The sequence below is a fragment of the Tachysurus fulvidraco genome, chromosome 9, assembly GCF_022655615.1.
Source record: "Tachysurus fulvidraco isolate hzauxx_2018 chromosome 9, HZAU_PFXX_2.0, whole genome shotgun sequence".
Classification (NCBI taxonomy): Eukaryota; Metazoa; Chordata; class Actinopteri; order Siluriformes; family Bagridae; genus Tachysurus; species Tachysurus fulvidraco.
Genome location: NC_062526.1, coordinates 20,087,697 through 20,106,584, shown reverse-complemented (window position 1 = coordinate 20,106,584; position 18,888 = coordinate 20,087,697). Strand labels below are relative to the sequence as shown.

At 41.9% G+C, this 18,888-nt stretch overlaps 2 protein-coding genes across 8 annotated transcripts in view; one reads left to right on the top strand and one right to left on the bottom strand.

Moving 5' to 3' along the window:
• The first annotated feature begins 1,652 nt into the window (after positions 1 to 1,652).
• Positions 1,653 to 18,888, top strand: part of txlnba (taxilin beta a) — a 27,727-nt gene continuing 10,491 nt past the window's right edge. The window contains exons 1-10 of one of the 3 annotated variants that reach the window (XR_007143816.1): positions 1,653 to 1,803; positions 2,598 to 2,865; positions 3,916 to 4,007; positions 4,290 to 4,460; positions 4,816 to 5,010; positions 6,031 to 6,150; positions 6,338 to 6,412; positions 7,056 to 7,148; positions 7,246 to 7,341; positions 7,423 to 8,837. Coding sequence is in view for 2 of the 3 variants with exons in the window: in XM_047818220.1 (XP_047674176.1) it covers positions 2,601 to 2,865; positions 3,916 to 4,007; positions 4,290 to 4,460; positions 4,816 to 5,010; positions 6,031 to 6,150; positions 6,468 to 6,542; positions 7,056 to 7,148; positions 7,246 to 7,341; positions 7,423 to 8,769 (2,454 nt within the window). In the remaining variant the exon portion in view is untranslated. Of the gene's footprint in view, positions 1,804 to 2,597; positions 2,866 to 3,915; positions 4,008 to 4,289; positions 4,461 to 4,815; positions 5,011 to 6,030; positions 6,151 to 6,337; positions 6,413 to 6,467; positions 6,543 to 7,055; positions 7,149 to 7,245; positions 7,342 to 7,422; positions 9,264 to 18,888 lie in introns of those variants that run through there. The other 2 variants (XM_047818220.1, XM_027138021.2) reach the window with 2 other exon arrangements.
• On the bottom strand, positions 9,646 to 17,189 carry heca (hdc homolog, cell cycle regulator). 5 transcript variants are annotated; one of them, XR_007143821.1, is made up of 5 exons: positions 16,681 to 17,189; positions 14,818 to 15,888; positions 14,168 to 14,322; positions 12,542 to 12,765; positions 9,959 to 10,097 (listed from the first exon to the last, which is right to left on the bottom strand). XR_007143821.1 is itself a non-coding variant. In XM_047818221.1 (4 exons), the coding sequence occupies exons 1-4, from the start codon at positions 16,892 to 16,894 to the stop codon at positions 9,933 to 9,935; spliced, it is 1,596 nt and encodes a 531-aa protein (XP_047674177.1). In that variant the 5' UTR covers positions 16,895 to 17,187; the 3' UTR covers positions 9,646 to 9,932. The 5 variants fall into 5 exon arrangements, 3 of the variants coding, with proteins under 3 accessions (XP_047674177.1, XP_026993824.2, XP_047674178.1); XR_007143820.1 differs by having other exon boundaries at positions 12,610 to 12,765; XM_047818221.1 differs by lacking the exon at positions 12,542 to 12,765 and having other exon boundaries at positions 9,646 to 10,097; positions 16,690 to 17,187.

Here is an 18,888-nt window from a genome sequence, read left to right as displayed (position 1 = left end):
GCCACATATTTCATGTGAATCTTTCATGTGACTATTTCATAGTCCCTTTTAGAACTTTACCAAGCCTTTTGTTGACCAGCTAATGTTTCTAAAGACTTACACAGTGTTTAGGGTGTTTCTATGTTGGCGTGTATGAGAGTAATGCTGTAGGTCATATAACAGGTAGAATGAGTTTCAGGAACTTACTGATGCATCGGATAGTTTGCGAGGATTGAACTTAAATTTGAAGAAATGCATTCTGTTATTTAAAAAAGAAAGGAGTAAAAACAGGTAATGGAGATAACAACGATAACTAAACTAATGCCTGGAGTCTGTATAATCACATGCCAGATCCCAAAAGCTGACACACAGTCTTATAATAATGTCCTCAAATGTCCTGTTGTCTTCTTGATTGTTATTTGGCACCACAGAATGAGGTTGTAATTCACCCAAAGTGATATAGATTTATACATATTAAAACATATTAAAAAAAAAATACATGGTACTAACTGGGACAAATATCTTCACTCACTGAGTAGAACTTAAGTAGACCAGTTGATCTTACTGTTGGTCTACCTGAGTGCTAAAATAATCTCTAAAATGATCATGTGACTTCTGATGGCACCTGATCTAATTTGTGGGATTCACAGAAACTGGAGTGACTCCCTATTTCATCAACACACATGATTCATGGCACTGTTGTAGGAAAGAGAATAACAACACCAGCACCTCCTCCTCAGTGTGGTGACAAACCTGCAGTAAGCCTCGAATATAGAATGGATTATAGATAAAAAAGGAGGAGGAGGAGGAGGAGGAGGAGGAGACAAATGAAGACAAGTCCGACTTATGCCTTTTAAGCCCAGTCTGTGCTGCGTTTCACTTAAAGATAAGATTATTTTAACCTGATTATCTAAATCAGCATTGTCTGGATTTTTGCTGCTGGAGTCGAATCTCAGCATGTTTCTGTTTAATTTTTATGAAACAAACTGCACAAAATTCCAAATTAAAGTTACATTTTTGTACCAAACTCGAGTAAATGCCAATGTTTCTCATTTATTTATTTATTTAACCTCATAATCAATGTTTTATGTCAAATGTTTATTTAATCCTACACCTGTTCTTTCATTTCTTCTGATACATGAAATAATTTTTTAATATCAAATTATTTTTAATGATTTTATTATAATCATTTATTTTATGATTCCTTTTTATCTTATAGTATTTTTTTTATTTTGCACTATTTTGGTTGGCTTTCTTTGATGTTACTTCTCTAAAATTTAATTGCATTTTCCCCTTCAAGGGATTAATAAAAGTACATATCATCTTCATCATCATCGTCATCATCATCATCATCATCATCTTCTTCTTCTTCTTCTACTTCTTTTTCTTCTTCTCCATCTTTTTCATGAAAGCAATATTTAGTAAAAGTTTGAATGACCTGCATTTTTCAGGACCTGGATATGTTTTAAAGTGAAGACTGGATCGTTTTACCAGCTCAGGAATTTCTCTGTGGTTTCACTGCACATTCTACATGAATAACTTGTAGAGTTAAAGAAAACTCGTAGTCTTCAGTGCAGCAAGCTCATGTGATCTTCTGCACAGCCTGATCGGGCCAGTTCTCACGTGGAGGCCAGGCCGGATCTCTCCAGCAGCCGGAGTCATGTTCCACTCAGAGGTTATTTTAAGGGTCTCGTCCGTCACAGCTGTTGTTTCAGGCCCCACAGTGCTGCGGGTATTTCCTCACCTTTTCTCTGAGCTGCTAGCGTGAGACAAACTGCTCTAATCACCTTATCCTCCTCTGTGGACTGAAAAGCTATAGATTTCGTAAGTATTCTTAAAACTTCAGAGCGTAAAATGTTTATGTTTGAATGACGAAACATCTAGATGTAGCTGCCTGCTCGTTGTTTCTCTGATGGTTGTTTTATTTGCTCTCATTGAGGAGTCTCGGTTTGTCTACTGTCGGAATAACGGAGTGATGTACAGTATAATGACAGGACAAGATGTTAAAATCTAACTAACACGACGGTTTTCTTTGAGTCTGAATTCAAATGTTTATTAAGTAATAAATTCTCCTGTAGGTCTACTGGTTAATATAAAGCATGGAGTCACTCAAAGGTATTTTTATTTTCCATATTTAGAAGCTCTATAAATAGAGCTGTGGTTTGAACCATGTGTCATGTGGCTGATAGACGACGGGTGATGACAGGTGAAAAAAAAGCCTGTGTAATGTGTTAAGCAATAGTAGGGATCCTGAAGCAATAAACCACAAGATAAACAACGATTCCCTTTCTCCAAAGTCACTGGTGCTTCCATGATCAACATCATGTGCTTTAACATCAGGCTATCTTTAAACTGTCAAGAGTTCTTCTATGGTTTTTTTTTTATGGTTTCTGTCCATCTTGCTCCACTTTTCCAGAAAATGCAAATAGATATTTTGTGACTGAAACTGAACGATTATATCAAATATCTCACTCTAAAGTCTGTAAAAGTCTGAAACTGTGTTTCAAAAGCAATTACAGAACAGATTTCAGAATTATGACTTCATTTCAGATTTCAAGCCAGAACCCGATTACAGTTTTCTCCCAGGCTTCTATGTCACAGTTTTTTTTGTTTCTCAGATAATGGAGAGCAGTTCTCAGGCATCTGATTCTGGCGAGAAGGTCAATAGTGTTGAGGAGAAACCTGTGAATCCAATGGAAGTGTTCAGCAAGCAGCTGGAAGACATCATCAACACGTTCGGTTCTGCATCCAGCCTGCTGGAAGAGAAGATCTCCAGCTTGGAAAAGGATGAAGAAAACCTGGAGGAAAAAACCACGGATGCTAACACGGTGTTGAGCAACAACCCAGAGACCGAACAAACAGCCAGCGGGCTTCTGGAAGGACTGAGTAAGGATCATGAGTTATTCTTCTTACTTTATCTCAGACAAAATTTTTTTTTGATTTTTAAGATGGATTTTTAGTTTGCAATGGAATGAATTATTAAACTGAACAGAAATGAATTTGCTAGCTCACCAGACAACATTAATGTGTATCTACACATGGCTGGTCTTCGATCTCATGCAGTTTACTCATGACAAGATAAAGGACATCCATAACTAAAACAACTTCCCCAAATATTCTCAAATATCCTTGTGTCTTGTGTCCTGAGAATCCTGATTTATCTCTGTAGAGTTCAGTTCCCTTTGTTTTATACTGAAACACGTCACTGACACACAATGTTGTGTATAAACAGGTGTGTGTTACTGAGATCACACAAACGGACAACCTTGTCACAGATGTCTTAATTCAGACAACAAACTTCAGACTTCTTACTTATTCTGATTTATGATGTTTGAAGCTCTTAAACCTGCAGATGGATGATTTATAAGTGAATTTGTTGAGTGACAATTTACCTACAACTACAACCCAAGATCTCAGAGTAGTCTTAGTGTCTTAGTGATTTAAAGTATTAGTGTCTTAGAGTCTTAGTGGCTTAGTGTCTTAGTCTTCTAATGTCATGGAGCCTTGGTGTCTTAGTTTCTGAGAGTCTTAATGTCTTAGAGACTTAGACTCTTCCTAAGGTTAGGGTTAGTGTTAGATTAGGGCCTAAGCCTAACCCTAACCCCAAACACTACACGAATATCAAACACCACACAAATATCAAACAAAGAGCAAACAAACACCACACAAACCTCAAGCATCACACAAACATGTACTGTAGATGTAGATGAGACTGTGTAACCTGACATATAATATATGTCAACAAATATGACCTTTGGGGCATCAAAGACTCAACTTTTACCTACACAATTCCTCAGCCCACCTTTAACCACACACTTATTGCATTCTGACATATAGGGAATAAAAAATAATACTAAATAATAAATGACCATTTATTTCCCTTTACCTCCTCCAGCATTTCTTCACTGCTCTGGTGTTGTTCTTGTTGTTGTTCAGGTAAAGAAGCTTCACCTCTTCTGCAAAGCCTAAAAACTCTCATGTCACCGGAGGAGAAAGTGGAGATGGTGTTGAGCAAATATGGAGAACTGGTGAGTGTCCAGTCCTGAGAGCTGAAGCATTTTCACCAGCGGAATCTCTACACACCTTAACATCAAGCTAACTCCAAAAGAGATGGCACCCTCCAGTACACTCTACACACATACACACACACACGAGCTATAAAGACTGAAAGCTTTTTCAACAGGTGGCTGAAAATCTAGTACAAAAGGATGGAGAAAAGAATAAACAGAGCTAGCCTAAAGCTACTACTGTAGATACTGTAGATGACAAGGAATTCTAATTTGTGTATGTGTGTGTTTGTGTGTGTGTAGTTGAAGGAGCAGAAGAGTGAACAGGTACAGCTGAAGATGCTTCAGAAGAAACAAGGTCTCCTGGTTAAACAGAGAGACCAGCTCCAGTTGGAGCACAGCCGTGGAATCCTGGCCCGGAGCAGGTTGGAGATCCTCTGTCGGGATCTTTATGAGCACACCAAAACCCTGAAGGTGAGCAAGCTCAGTCCAGATCTGCTGAAACATCCTTTAGCAGGAAAAGCTTAGCAATTCTCCAGTGGTTTAGTAAGCTCATTTTTCAGAGGATTTTTTATGAAGGGAACAGGTTTATTAATTGAGATGTCCCATAATAGTGAAACTCCATCATGAAGAGGATTTAAAGAATAAATAAGGCTCATGTCACTCTGTCACTTCATCCCTGTTATCGTTCTCAACCCTGTAATAAAATTTTATCTTCATACAGGTAAAAATCACCTGGGAAACAACCAGATGTTCTGTAGGGTGTGTTCTCTCTAGCTCCAGGTCTTCTCTCTGTAGATGTTAACCACTGCAGTTATCTGTGTAACAGGAAGAAATGCTGCTGAAGTGCCAGGAGGATGAGAAAATGCGAGCAGAGATCCACAGCCAATTCCAGGGCACAGTGCTGGAGATCCAGGCCCAAATCGAGCAGCACAGCAACTGCAACAACAAACTGAGCCAGGAGAACAGCGATCTGACCAACAAGCTGACTTCCATCCTGCAGAAGTATGAGAGGAGAGAGGAGGTGTGTTAACTCATACACACACACACACACAAACACACTCATGCTTCAGTTGTCTAAAAGAGGCTTACGGGTTCCTTGTAAATGGGTTGGTTCAGAAGAGAAGCAGCTCCATAGTGTGATGCCACCACCACCATCACCATGCTTCACCATGTTCACCTGGTGTTCTTTTGATGTTTGTCTTGTTTTTGTGCACCATCCCTTTTAGAATCTGACAGTAACACATCTTATAACACGGATTGTGGTGATTCAAGCCTATATATATTTTTTTTCATATCAAAGGCATTGAATCACACACATCAACACAACCTCATCACCTAGACATGAAGAATACGAGAGATTCTTCAGTATTTGTCAGATGCTCCCACATCTCCCTTAACATTGCTGTTAATCTCCTTGCAGCCCCCCCGATCAACATTCCTCTTGTCCTAGCCTCAGTTTTGGAGGAACGTCCTGTTCTTGGCAATTTAACATGTTAGAAATCGACTCGGATTAAGGTTAAACACATCTCATAGAACGTTCTAGAATGGCAGGAGAATCCACAGAGGAACGACAGCTTCGACTCTCTGAGACACTGGAAGATAAAAGTAAAGACACAGAACTGAAATGTCTGGCAGGTCTCAGGTTTCCTAAAATAAACGATGTTCTACACATACAGTATACTGTCACATTTATTACTCAGTCGTAACAATGTATACGTCATTTACTGGAACTGGAGTATCCTCAACATCCCAACATCAACATCTGATCTCAATAATGCTCATGTAGCTGAATAAAGCTCCAAAAATCTACTGGATTCAGATGTTCCACAGGGACATATGGGTTTAATTTTTGTCTTTCTGTAGCTCTGTGTTATTTTTATGTAGCACCACGGTCCTTTTTATTTCTTTATTTACTACATCAGCTATATGCTTGAAATGATAATAAAAGCTTCCTGACTCGACTCGGTGGTCAGGGGTGCACAAACATTTTTTCTCTGAAAGAATGCTCTAACGCTAGACATTTTCTCTACATTTCAAACAGACCTTAGAAAAGATATTCAAACACAGGGATCTGCAGCAGGAGCTGTCAGATGCCAAGCTGGAAGAAGCTAACCTGCGTCTGAAAGAAGCTGAGGAGAAACATAAGAGGGAGAAGGAATACGTGAGTTACGCAACACCCTCGGTCTCGGCTCTCTGAGCAGAAATACCGCTAAGACTTCTCGTGAATTCTATTGGTTAGCATTTCATAGGACTGCTAATTAGATTCTGACACTAATACGATTGGTGTATGTATGGTAACAGTTTGGTGCTCATGTCCTATGATTATGTCTCACTGTCTTTGTTGATAGTTGCTTAAAGAAGCAATTGACAAAACAAAGAAATGCTTCACAATGAAGGAGCAGGAGTTGCAGATGAAGAAGCAGGTAAAGTGGACAGCTTTGTCATTCTCTCTCTGTCTTCTTGTGTGTGTAAGCGCAGTTACTGACTCATGCTGCGGAGTGGAAGCTACAGGTTAAAGAGCTGAAAGAGCAGAACACAGTGATGCAGGCGCAGGTGAATATCCAGTTTAGTGCCTATTGATCTAATCTGTAAATCTGAGAACATGTACAGTAAGTGAGGTAGAGTCTGTACACGGATCCACAGACAGGAAGTCATCGGTACCTTTAAGTATTACTCCGTCCAACATAAGAAGCTTCCTGTCAGCTGAATTAGTCTAAAGATTCGGCCTCAGTGCTGCACCTCATCACGGTCACACTGAAGCTCGCTCGTGTACAGGCTCAGGGTTCATCTCTGCTGCCGGGTGTCAGTGATGTCGCTCCTGATGATATGTCTGAAGTGTTAAAGCAGCTTGTGGATAAGGAAATACAAATTCTAAACCATTATAACTTATTTATTCTTTTGTTTGGTTGTTTATTAAAAAAAAAGAAACCTGCAGAAATTTTTACATACACACAAGCTTACACACACATTCACATACACATACACACTCACACATACACACAAGCATTATATAAATCAAATAATGGGGTGATATAATCCCAAACATTTGCTGTTGTTCTCCTCTAGCTGGTGTTGTACTCTCAGAAGTTTGATGAGTTCCAGGCTACGCTGTCCAAAAGCAATGACGTTTACGCTGTTTTCAAACAAGACATGGAAAAGGTGCGTTAATGAACACCAACATGTCATGCGTCAACAACAATATTCACACCGATTCCGTTCAGAGTAATTATCTTAATCATCTCAATCATCTACGTAGATGAACAAGAAGATGACGAAACTGGAGAAGGAGGGCAACATGTGGAAAATCCGCTTTGAAAACTGCAACAAAGCTCTTACTGAGATGATTGATGAGGTAACCCTGTGTATCTTTGTGGTAACATGTGTTTACTTTTGAATTTGTTTCTTTTTGTGACATCTTCTGAAACTTCCACAGAGATCTGAGAAGGGCAAACAGATGGAGCTCTTTACTGTGAAGATCGATAAGTTGCAGACGCTGTGCCGAGCTCTCCAGGAGGAGAGGAAAATACTGTATGATAAGATAAAGGAGATCCGCTTGCAGACTGCACCAGCATCAGCACCTATAGAAGACATTACGGAGGAAGAGATTCCAGACCTCGCCCAGCTGTCTGTCTTAGAGCCGGAGAACAACCCGGCACTTACACCAGAGATGGAGAAGCTGTGGAAGGAGCAAGCCCGTCTGAAGGAATTTGCAGCCTTGCTGATGGCCTCAACTACAAAGGACACGGACAGCTCTAACAGTGATGAGGAATTATCTGAGCCCAAACAAACTGCTCAACTAACTCCTCTTGTTCCTGTGCCAAATAAGACAATCCAGTCTAATCAACAGGAAGAAGAGCCAACTAAAGCAGAACCACCTAAAGCAGAACCACCAAAAGAAGAAACACCCAAAGTAGAACCACCTAAATCAGAACCACCAAAAGAAGAACCACCCAAAGTAGAACCACCTAAATCAGAACCACCAAAAGAAGAACCACCCAAAGTAGAACCACCAAAAGAAGAACCACCTAAAGCAGAACCACCCAAAGTAGAACCACCCAAAGTAGAACCACCAAAAGAAGAACCACCTAAAGCAGAACCACCCAAAGTAGAACCGCCTAAAGCAGAACCACCAAAAGTAGAACCACCAAAAGCAGAACCACCAAAAGAAGAGCCCCCCAAAGCAGAAACACCCAAAGAAGAGCCCCCCAAAGCTGAACCTCCCAAAGAAGAACCGCCCAAAGTAGAACTTCCCAAAGCAGAACCACCCAAAGAAGAGCCCCCCAAAGCAGAACCACCCAAAGCAGAACCTTGCAAAGAACAACCACCCAAAGTAGAACTTCCCAAAGCAGAACCACCTAATGCAGAATCACACAAAGAAAAGTTAGCTAAAGTGCCAAAGAAAAATGTTGCAAAAGTAGAACCAATCCAGCAGAACACACACCCACAAAAATCCAACAAGCCAAATTCTGTTGAACAAAAAGAACCACAACCCAAAGAAATGAAAACAGTAAGAGCTCAAGCTGAAGCTCCTCAAGTGAATTCTAGCAAAAATGAACTTCACACAGAACAAGACCCCAAAGATGAGTCTACTAAAGAAGCTCTAGTGGCTGAAACGGAGCCTATAAAGTCAGAACCACCCGAGGCTTCGACAGCAGGAGCAGCAAAACCACAGAACTGCAAATGCTCAGAGTCCAAAGCCAGTGCTAATAAAGCACACAGCAAGAAACCGAGCTCCTCTAAGAAGAAAGCTGCCACAAAAGCGACCAAGAAGAGCTGTTGAACGACATGGAGTGTTTGATTCCTCTCGTTTCCTCTAATTCCTGATTTACAGTGTGTGTGTGTGTGTGTGTATGATTGCAGTGCTGTGTCAGAGTTCTTTTTTCTCTAACTAAGGAGTTTTTCTCTCTATAAAGTTTATTAAATATAGGTGTTATTTATTCTGTGTGTGTGTGTGTGTGAGTGTGTGTGTGTGCGTGTGTTACACCTTCTTCACTTCTCATCAACTTCACTCACAAATAAAAAGAGCGTCAGAACTGAGACACTGTTCAACATCAGTGTTGGTGCAGGATCAACATTCAAGTCATTGGCTGTAGCTCTGGTGTACCTGCTGATTCCTCACCCTAAAGCAGTTTCCATGGCAACTACTTAAAAAAACTGTAGATCAGGAGCTACGTTCCAAGCTGTTGGAGCTACTAAGCTAAAAAAAAACCTGTGTGTGTTCAGATTTCTGATGTTTAGGAACAAGTCTGTGAGAGACCGAAGAGAAAGATCTCCAGATCAACTGAACAGTGTGTGTGTGTGTGGTGTGTGGTGTGTGAACTGTAGTGACGTCTCTTCATTTAGTGTTGAATGTGTGAAAATCGTTCTTCATATTGAACATGAAGATATGCAGTGGACATAATTGGTGTGTGTGTGTGTGTACAGTGTTACTTTAAGTAAAGAGAAGGTTATAAATTTGTAACATTTCAACAATTAACTTGTAGTTAAAAAGAAATAAAAAAAGAATTAAAGAAATTATAACAATGTCATAATTTTTGGAGGAATGAAAGAAGGCAGTGCAAATCATCATAGCAGTGTGTTAAACGAGGAAAGTTGGTGTTTTTTTTTATTTCCCTAAAACTCTTCTACAGTAGATATGAAAGTAGGAACATCCAGATGTTATCCATTTTATTTTATTTGTTCTTTGTACAAAAGGGTGAATTTGGCATATACAGATACATTCACTTGTCACAGTATAATTCTTGCTCTGTGTGTAAATGCCAGATGAAAGATCTGATAAACATACAGTGAAGCACTTACTGTCTCCATCGTCTCTGATAAACTGCCATCACTTCCCTCTATTTTATATGAATTAAAAAAAAAAAAAAAAAAAGAATTCAGACAAATAAATTTCCCTAGGAATAAAATAAATGAAAGGAAACTAGCATGCATGTAGAACTTTTGTCAATAAGCTTCCAGGACTTTAAAGGAGGAGAAAGGTTTGACGAAGTGATAGTCCAGATTTCCGCAGTGTGGACACTGCTGCACGTTACTGTACTCGGAGAAATACTGCATACCCACTCGCACGTCGATCACAGGCTTCCCACAGTGCTTACAGTTCAGTCTGGCCTGAGAGAGAGAGAGAGAGAGAGAGAGAGAGAGAGAGAGAGAGAGAGAGAGAGAGAGAGAGAGAGAGAGAGAGAGAGAGAGAGAGAGAGAGAGAGAGAGAGAGAGAGAGAGAGAGAGAGAGGGAAAGAGAGGGTAGGGGTTGGGGGGTGTTAGAGATGGGGGGAGAAAGAGTGGGGAAGAGAGGGAGAAATAGGGGGAAGAGGTAGGGAGAAAGAGAAGAAAGGAAGAAGAGAGGGTGAGAGAGAAACAGAAATAAAGAGAAAGAGGCAGAGGCAGAAAGAGAGAAGGGGTAGAGAGGATGAGCAAGGGAGGAAAGAGAAGAAATGAGAGTGAGAGAGAGAAAGAATGAGAGAGAGAGAAAGAAGGGGAAAGAAGGAGGGAGAGAGAGGGGAGGAAGAGAGTGAGAGAACAAAGGAGGAAGAGAGGGTGAGCGAGAAAGAGAAAAAGATAAAGTGGGAGGGAAAGAGAAAGAGAGGTGGAAGGAAGGGGGGTGAGAAAGGAGGGGGGGGGAAGGAAGTGAGGGTGAGAAAGAGAAAGAAAGAGAGGAAAGAGGGAGAAAGGGGGGAAAGAGGGAGGGAGAGGGGGTGGAGAGAAAGAGAAGAAAGGAGCAAGAGAGGGTGAGAGAGAAAGAGAAAGAAAGAGAAAGAGGGAGCAGGATCAGGGGAGGGACAGAGAGAAAGGGAGAGATAGAGCGAGAGAGAGAGAGACAGACAGACAGAGAGAGAGAGACAGAGAGAGAGAGAGAGAGAGAGAGAAAGACTTCTGTCAGCCTCAGAGCTCTTGTTAATAAAGCAGTGATTAATGCTCACCACAAGCTCACATTTCCCAACACAACACAGATTCTTCTCAGAAAAACTTTCATATCTGAGGAAGTCTTGCTGTCTTTTTTGTTTAGCGCTCATTTTCCTGCTGTGAGTGTTAGTTTTGTGGGCGTTACCGAATGCAAATCAGCTGTGCCCAGTGTGTGTGTGTGTGTGTGTGTGTGTGCTTGGGAATTTATGGTTATTCATCAATATCTGGACGTTCAGCATTTTAGCTTGAGTACTGTAGTAATAAACACGTACAGAGTGTAACAACAGAAACTAGAGGAGTTTAAACAGAACAGAGATTCACACAGTTGTCATTCTCTGGGACTTTTGAGACCAAGTGTTACTTGACATCAGAGAGCAAATCATATGAGCAAAACCTTTCTAAAGAGCTCCTTATTTCATTCTTAACGCTATATTTACAAAACAACATGAAGAAAAATAAATCAATAGAAAAATGAATACTAACTAATACTAACTAACGCTACACAGAGACAATCTCCAGGATAAACTCCAAACGGTTTACTGCTCGATGCTGATTGGCTGGTTAAGAGGGGGAAAAAAAGTCTACACAAAAGATTGCTGATTGGTCTTTTTTTGTTTGTTTGTTTAGTAGCTTAGTTGTGTTTAGAGTTTGTTTAGCAGCTGCGGAATGATTTATTTCGAAATTTACTGAAATAAAGTGGCTAAAATGTGAAATACAGAAAAACTCCATCACCACCAGAAATTTGTAAATATTCAGCAGTTAAAAGCCGTAAACTTGATAACTTTAACGGTTTGACTTCCACATGCTGTAAGTGAAGGAAAAACTCTGATAAATCTGTCTTCATGTCCATGTGTGTTAAACATCATGGCTTTTATTTAGAAAGATTCCAAGAATGATCTCAAAGAGCTCCTAATTTAGCTGAAAAACTTCTAACTAGGAAACTTACGGAGTGTAAGAGTGATTCAGGACTGATCTCAGAGCAACTCTCTCACTGCAAGGAAAATACACCAACTTGTATCTTAGAGAGGAGGCGGGGCTTAACCCTGTTGCTGGATATGACACAATCTTTTGAAGACTGTGATTGGTTGTCGAATAAAACAAATATTAGAAGTGCTTTTAAAATCTGGTTTATTTTAAGCCTTCGCTCTGTCTCTATTTTAAGATATTTGAGACTATATTGTGTAAGTTTTACGTTCCTGACCGATCACATTGCAGATGTTCTAACATCTGTATGCTAGAAATCTGATAAATATAATGTAAATGCAGAATGCCAAAAATGTCATACACAATTTACATCATTTCAGCTCTGATTCGGAGATGTTAGTGTATGTTAGAGGAGATGATTCCTCGAATATGATTGGTCACAAAAAGAAATCCCTACACGATCTAATCTGAAACATCTCATTAACTCACTATCATTAGTAAATATTGTATACATTACATGTCTTCTCCCTCTTCACCTTTCAGCCATTTTCTCCTCTGATAAAGAAACTCTAAGCCTCCTCACTACTCCCTAAGACTTTCTAACCTTATGAGCTCTTTTAAGGGTTAAGATGCTTTATGAATAACTTTTATCTTTATTAGGATCTTCTATGCCCACATTTCTAAGAATTTTCTTAGAATTATGTCACTAGGAGAAACTTTACACTAACATTTTTTATGAATTTGGGCCCAGGTGTTTTAAAGTTGTGTTCATGATCCTGCTTCAGCTCACACATACAGAGCTGCTAGACCTCTTCACATCCAGTTGGAGACACAGTCCTCCCAGACTGACAGACTCCGTTGAGCTTGGACGAGGAGAAGACGTCCTCCACTTTTATCGAGACTCCTTTAAGGATTTCTCATCAGCTTTTAGAGCACAGTTTAGTCTGAACTGCTACAAAACACACACATACACACACATCAGACACATCGGAACTCTGCCAGCCTGGACTGTCCAATCCGTCCGATCCTGACAGGCATCGTGCTGATGGTCACATCTTCTCTGAGGCTGAGGTGATACTGAGATGTTATCAAGTAGAAGAGCAGATACACTGAATCAAGGCATCAGGAGGAACTTTGTTGTGTAAAGAAACTAATGATTAATTAAAAAAAAAACTTGAAGATTCATGAAACTCTCCAGACGAAATCTTACACACGTCTGAAAACGGAGAGGTGTGTAAAGACATGACGGAATGAATAACGATGTTCTGCTGCTGATGGAGTCTCTCAATTATTGTCCTCTTATAGTACAGCAGAAGGACACAAGCTGACCTATAACACGCTCAGAGAAACAACTCAGAGAAGAAATCTCACCTCTCTCTCTCACACCTCTACCCCCCCCCCCTCTTTGTCTCTGTCTCATCACACACACAGAGCTCTCACAGAGACTCTCTCTGCAGCCGGGCCTCACACCATCGACCGGCTCATCCTCCTCCTCATCCTCCTCACAGCAACATGCTTTTTATTGTGCGCATCTTACACAAAAGTTTACTTATGACTGCCCCTTTTACCAGGAAGAAGTGACCTCAAGCGTTACATGGAAACACAAACGCTCCAGCTGTGTTCACAAGCTCAACACATCTGTCTGCATCCACACTGTTTAGACTTTACAGCTGTAGAATCAGCATACTGTTAAACACAGGGACCCCAAACCCCTCCACTCACCCCCACTAACCCCATTAACTTCTCTCTCTCTCTCTCTCTCTCTCTCTCTCTCTCTCTATCTCTTTACTCACACTCTCTCTCTCTCTTTCTGGTCATCAATCCAGTCACATGTGGAGTCTCTGAAATCCCTTGAATATTTTTTTTACCTTTACTATTCTCCTCACATACAAGGAGGTGTGGCCATGTATCTCTCTCTCTCACACACACACACACACGTGTGTGCACACACACACACACACACACACACACTGTACACATCTGTTCAGAATTAGGTTTTTCAGTTCATTTCCTTTTACTGCGTTATTGTGGTTATTACTCATCGGTCACTGATCAGAATTTCTCTTTGTATAAAATCTTCACACTGATTAATTTTGTGAGCTGATGTCTGATAGAAAACTCCAGCTTCCACAGAGTGTGCGCTTTACCTTCTTAACTCTACACACTAGACCACCGCCTGCAACAAGTCCACGACAAACTCGCCGTTTTCCTCCATTCCTCATTTTCCTCCATATCGTTGTGTAGCGTATGATTATCACAGCAGGACAGTTAGCGGTCATCTCACACGCAACACTGTCCTACAGGACACGTTACACTCTAGCTAGAAACTGAGAAACCTATTGATGATCACCTACCTGACAACAAGGTGAAGCAGCCAGAATGTCATAGGTATACATCGTACCCAGCTGGTGCCAGCTTCCGTCCCAGCGGGATTTGCACTTTATACACACAATTTTGTGCACCCCCTCCAGACAGTCCACACAGATAGCATACAGGTGCATCAGCCTCCCTGTGGACATGAGAAAGAATGACACATGGAGAAATATACTGAAAAATACTCGGTGTCTTCTGAGGGAAGATACCAGGGGCTCAGGATGTCATTAATCAGTCATCTAGAAAGTTCTCAAAGCTTCACAGCCGGATATTTGAATGGATTTGGTTTTTCCCTGGTGATCTGATTTACTCATTTGTTTAATTTTATTGCGAAATGACTTTTATTTAACTCTCATCCTTCAGGGAGTCTAAATTGAGCCTCATAAGACTCTCTACTACTGCACAAAGCTGATAACCTTCAAGTGCAGCTTCCCGCAGTGAAGCCCCGCTCGAGCCAGCGGGAGAGATGAGTGCTGACCTCTGACCTTTGGTTTGTGTACGTTTCAATAGTTTGCACAGAATTTCAGCCGATTAATCGCTAATTTTTGAGCTGCACTGTGAGAAGTGCAAAGCCTTCAGTCTATAATTGCATGGATATAATAAACCAACTCTGAGCCAAAGAGATCATCACCTTGTAAGTGGCACGGCACGTCGTACTCGATCTCGTCGTGTCGTGAGGGGCTGAGAAAGAGCGTCCCGTCCACCAGCGGAAACTGCTCAAAGATGGGCAGCATGCGGTGGCACAGGGCGCAGTGGACTATGTTGCGGTGGCTGGCACTGAGAGCAGAGAGGATAAACTTCCTCAAGTCCTCGCCCTGCCCAGCCTGCGCGTCGTCCTCCATGCGCACGTGGTAGGTGTTAAGCTTGTGCCGAGGGATGTGGGCCAGCAGCTCGGAGAGGTCCAGCCTCTTCAGGAACTGCACCGGGCCATCGCCCTGAGTGAGGCGGGGCAGACACAAACTGCCCGCCCCGTGATCCCCTTGAAGACTTCCCCTGCTGGCAACATGGCCCACCAGCAAGTGCTTCCGGTTTCCATCCATGTGGACTGCGTTTTTAAGGAATTCACCCAGGTGCCGTGAGCTACGTGGCACGCTGACAGACTGGGGTGTGAAGAAGGAGAAGCCTAGCGGTGGAGACTGACCAGGGGAGTCAGTGGGCGAGCGCACACCCAGGTTCACCCCAATGCCGCCAATGTGACTCCTCTCTTGAGAGTTTTGCCGATCCACAGACTGGCGGCGTGAGAGGTCTTGGTTGGAGCCCCGGTGAGGCAATTTATTAGAAGACTTGCTTTTCTTCAGCTCCTCTGGGGCCTCAGCTCCACCCCCTCCACTGGCTTTCCCACTACTTTTCTCGGTCACCACCTTCTTCTTGCGATCATCCTGCATGCGCTTGACCTGGTACCAGTCAGTGTCTTTCTTTAAGTGGCCCTGGCCACAGCGACAGGAGCAGAAGCGAAAGGCCAGGTCATAGCCCTTCTTGGTCCACATATTCTGCCTGCACTGCTTCTCATTCCAGCTACGAGCTCGACCAATGCAGTTGAACTGTACTAGGATGCTGCTTTCCCACTCATAGAAGCACTGTAGATGCATCCAGTTGCCATAAGGACAGTGCTCGCTGTTGCACAGAACCCGCTGGTAGTCGTCCTTGTCAAGGTCAACGGCACGGTTTAAACTGCACACGAGCGGCGTGGCACACAGCGCCTCTGTAACACACACCAACAACATTTCCCTGTAACTGAAACCAGTCCATCACTTCACATATATACTGTAATATTATATAACATAATCATTACACACAGATTACACATGACAGAGCTTCAAATGAAATCTTCCTGTACATTTTAATATAAAGACACTTCAAGCGTGGAGCTGTTTAAAACTTTGTGCTGAATCTGGAGTACACTTTAATAGCTCATAAACTCTCCCTCACACTCACAGTCAAAGTCACACACACAAACACACACACACACACACACACACACAGAGCGTCTGCATCTCCTGCGTCTGACCTTCGTTAACGTCTAGCTATCAATGGACCAGAGAGCAGCTGGAGTGCATCGGTGCCACTGCACACGCCGTGGGTAAATCGACCCACACAACCCAGACACTCACTCAAAATATTACGCAACACGTTTGCATGTATTAAGTAGGGAATCTTCCTCATGCATCTAACTGGGTTTTGTTTTTTTTTTAACAAAAAAAAACAAAAAACGTTGGCAATCACAAGCCTGATCCATTAGGGATTGTAATAATAGATGAAGTAAGACGTGATTCATGCGAAGCTCGAGGCCTACGCTATCTTCTCCACCAGGGGGAGGATTGTGGCCTAACAGCTTAGTCTACAAGACAAGTTGGTGCATGTGGAGAAGCTGTGGATTGGGAGTGGAGATGCTTCAGCTAAGAGAAATGAGCGCCTTCTCTTCCGCCTCCTCCTCTTGCTCCTGTAGCATTACCAGACACCCTGCTTGTTTTAATGGATTTAAGCCTGTAAGCACCTCGTTTACCGCTTTGTGGAGCGGCTGTAGCTCCTACTAACGCAGCGCTGCTGCTGCTGCTACTGCTGCTTCCTCCTCCTCCTCCTCCTCCTCCTCCTGCTGCTGCTGCTGCTGCTGCTCCTGCTGCTGCAGCGGAGGCTCCATTTTCCTGTTCATCTCCGCTACTGTTAGTGCGCTTATTTCTCTTCCCCTTGTTGTTCTTCTGGCTCGGCATGATGGTGCTGCGCTCTCGCTATAGGACACGACGCACACGTTAACGCTGACCGTCCGCACGCGCCCCTATAAACGATGGCATCGTCAATGGCCCGCGCCAACGCACGCAGATCTGATCATGGAGCTCTGCTGAGCAGCGGCGGCGTCGTGCTTCTTGCTGTCGTCGTCTGGGCCATTTTGACAGTCGAGGTGCACCATGAAGCAGAAGGCAGAAGCAGAAGAAGAAGAGGGCGTGTCCGTGTGTTGTTTTGATTCCTGCTCCGAAACAGTGCGCGTTTCCTTTCCTGACGTCACCACGCCCCGCCCCGTCTCGAGCGCGGAAGCGCGCTGGATGAAAAGGGAGGGTGTGTGTGCGTGCGTGTGTGTGTGTGTGTGTGTGTGTGTGTGTGTGTGTGTGTGTGTGTGTGTGTGTGTGTGTGTGTGTGTGTGTGTAAGATAAGATATTCCTTTATTCGTCCCACAATGAGGAAATGTCTCTGTTACAGCATCAAAAATATATATGTAAAGCATAAAGAATAAAGACATAATATAATATACAATATATACAAAACCAAAAATGTATATAAAGAGTAGTGGTATGTGCGTGTCTCTGTGTGTGTGTGTGTGTGTGTGTGTGTGTGTGTGTGTGTGTGTGTGTGTGTGTGTGTTTGTGAGTGTGTGTGTGTGGTATCAAGATTACCTAATCCCCATTAATAAGCCTAATTAATCAACAAATCTGATATCATTTGCAAATATAAAAATAAAGAATGAAAAGCCAAAAAATCTCAAAACCACAAAACTCCACAAAAAAATTAGAATTAAACAACTAAAAAGCAAGCAAGAGATCAAGCAAGAACAAACTTTCTTAATCATTAAAAACCCACACAGTTGTGTAAAAGGTCTGTGTTTTAATGGAGTTACAAACCTTTAATAAAAATAAAAACATCATCCAGAAGCAGAAGTAAATCGTTAAAGATGCTCCATACAGTAGATTATCAGTGGGATTAAAATCAGGAGAAAATACTGGACACTCACACGGACATTTATCAGGTTGTCTTCTGGACACCAGATCTAATCTTTTAGTTTTACGTTTCATCTCATGATGAGTCGTTTATTCCCTGAAATACCAAACAGCTGATCTAGTTACAGTGTTAGTGATTATGTCTCTACTGATTTCTCTAATCTGTACAGTCGTATGCAAAAGTTTAGGAACCCCTGACAATTTCCATGATTTTCATTTATAAATATTTGGGTGTTTGGATCAGCAATTTCATTTTGATCTATCAAATAACTGAAGGACACAGTAATATTTCAGTAGTGAAATGAGGTTTATTGGATTAACAGAAAATGTGCAATATGCATCAAAATAAAATTAGACAGGTGCATAAATTTGGGCACCCTTGCCATTTTGCTGATTTGAATATCTGTAACTACTTAGCACTGATTACTTGGAACACACAATTGGTTTAGTGAGCTCTTTAAGCCTTGAACTTCATAGACAGGTGAATCCAATCATGAGAAAAGGTATTTAAGGTGGCCAGTTGTAAGTTGTTGTTCTCTTTGACTCTCCTCTGAAGAGTGGAAATATGGAGGCCTGAAAACAACTCTCAAATGACCTGAAAACAAAGATTGTTCAACATTATGGTTTAAGGGAAGGCTCCAAAAAGTTAGTGCAGATATATAAGCTGTCAGATTATTGTTGTGAGGAACATAGTGAGGAAATGGAAGACCACAGGCACAGTTATTGTTAAAGCCAGAAGTGGCAAGCCACGTAAAATATTGGAGAGCCAAAGATGAAGGATGGTGAGAACGGTCAAAAACAGCCAACAGACCACATCCAAAGACATACAACATCAACTTGCTGCAGATGGTGTCACTGTGCATCGTTCAACAATTCAGTGCACTTTGCACAAGGTGAAGCTGTACGGGAGAGTGATGCGAAAGAAGACTTTTTCTGCACACACGCCACAAACTGTATAGCTTGAGGTATGCAAACGCACATTTGACAAGCCCGCT

Excerpts from the sequence above, each read along its gene's own strand:
- heca (XM_027138023.2), bottom strand. The coding sequence starts at position 16,894 with ATGCCGAGCCAGAAGAACAACAAGGGGAAGAGAAATAAGCGCACTAAC. Across the intron at positions 15,889-16,680 it reads TCCACAAAGCGGTAAACGAG|AGGCGCTGTGTGCCACGCCG; the intron begins GTGCTTACAGGC and ends TGTGTGTTACAG. Across the intron at positions 10,098-14,167 it reads CTGCTTCACCTTGTTGTCAG|GCCAGACTGAACTGTAAGCA; the intron begins GTAGGTGATCAT and ends TCTCTCTCTCAG.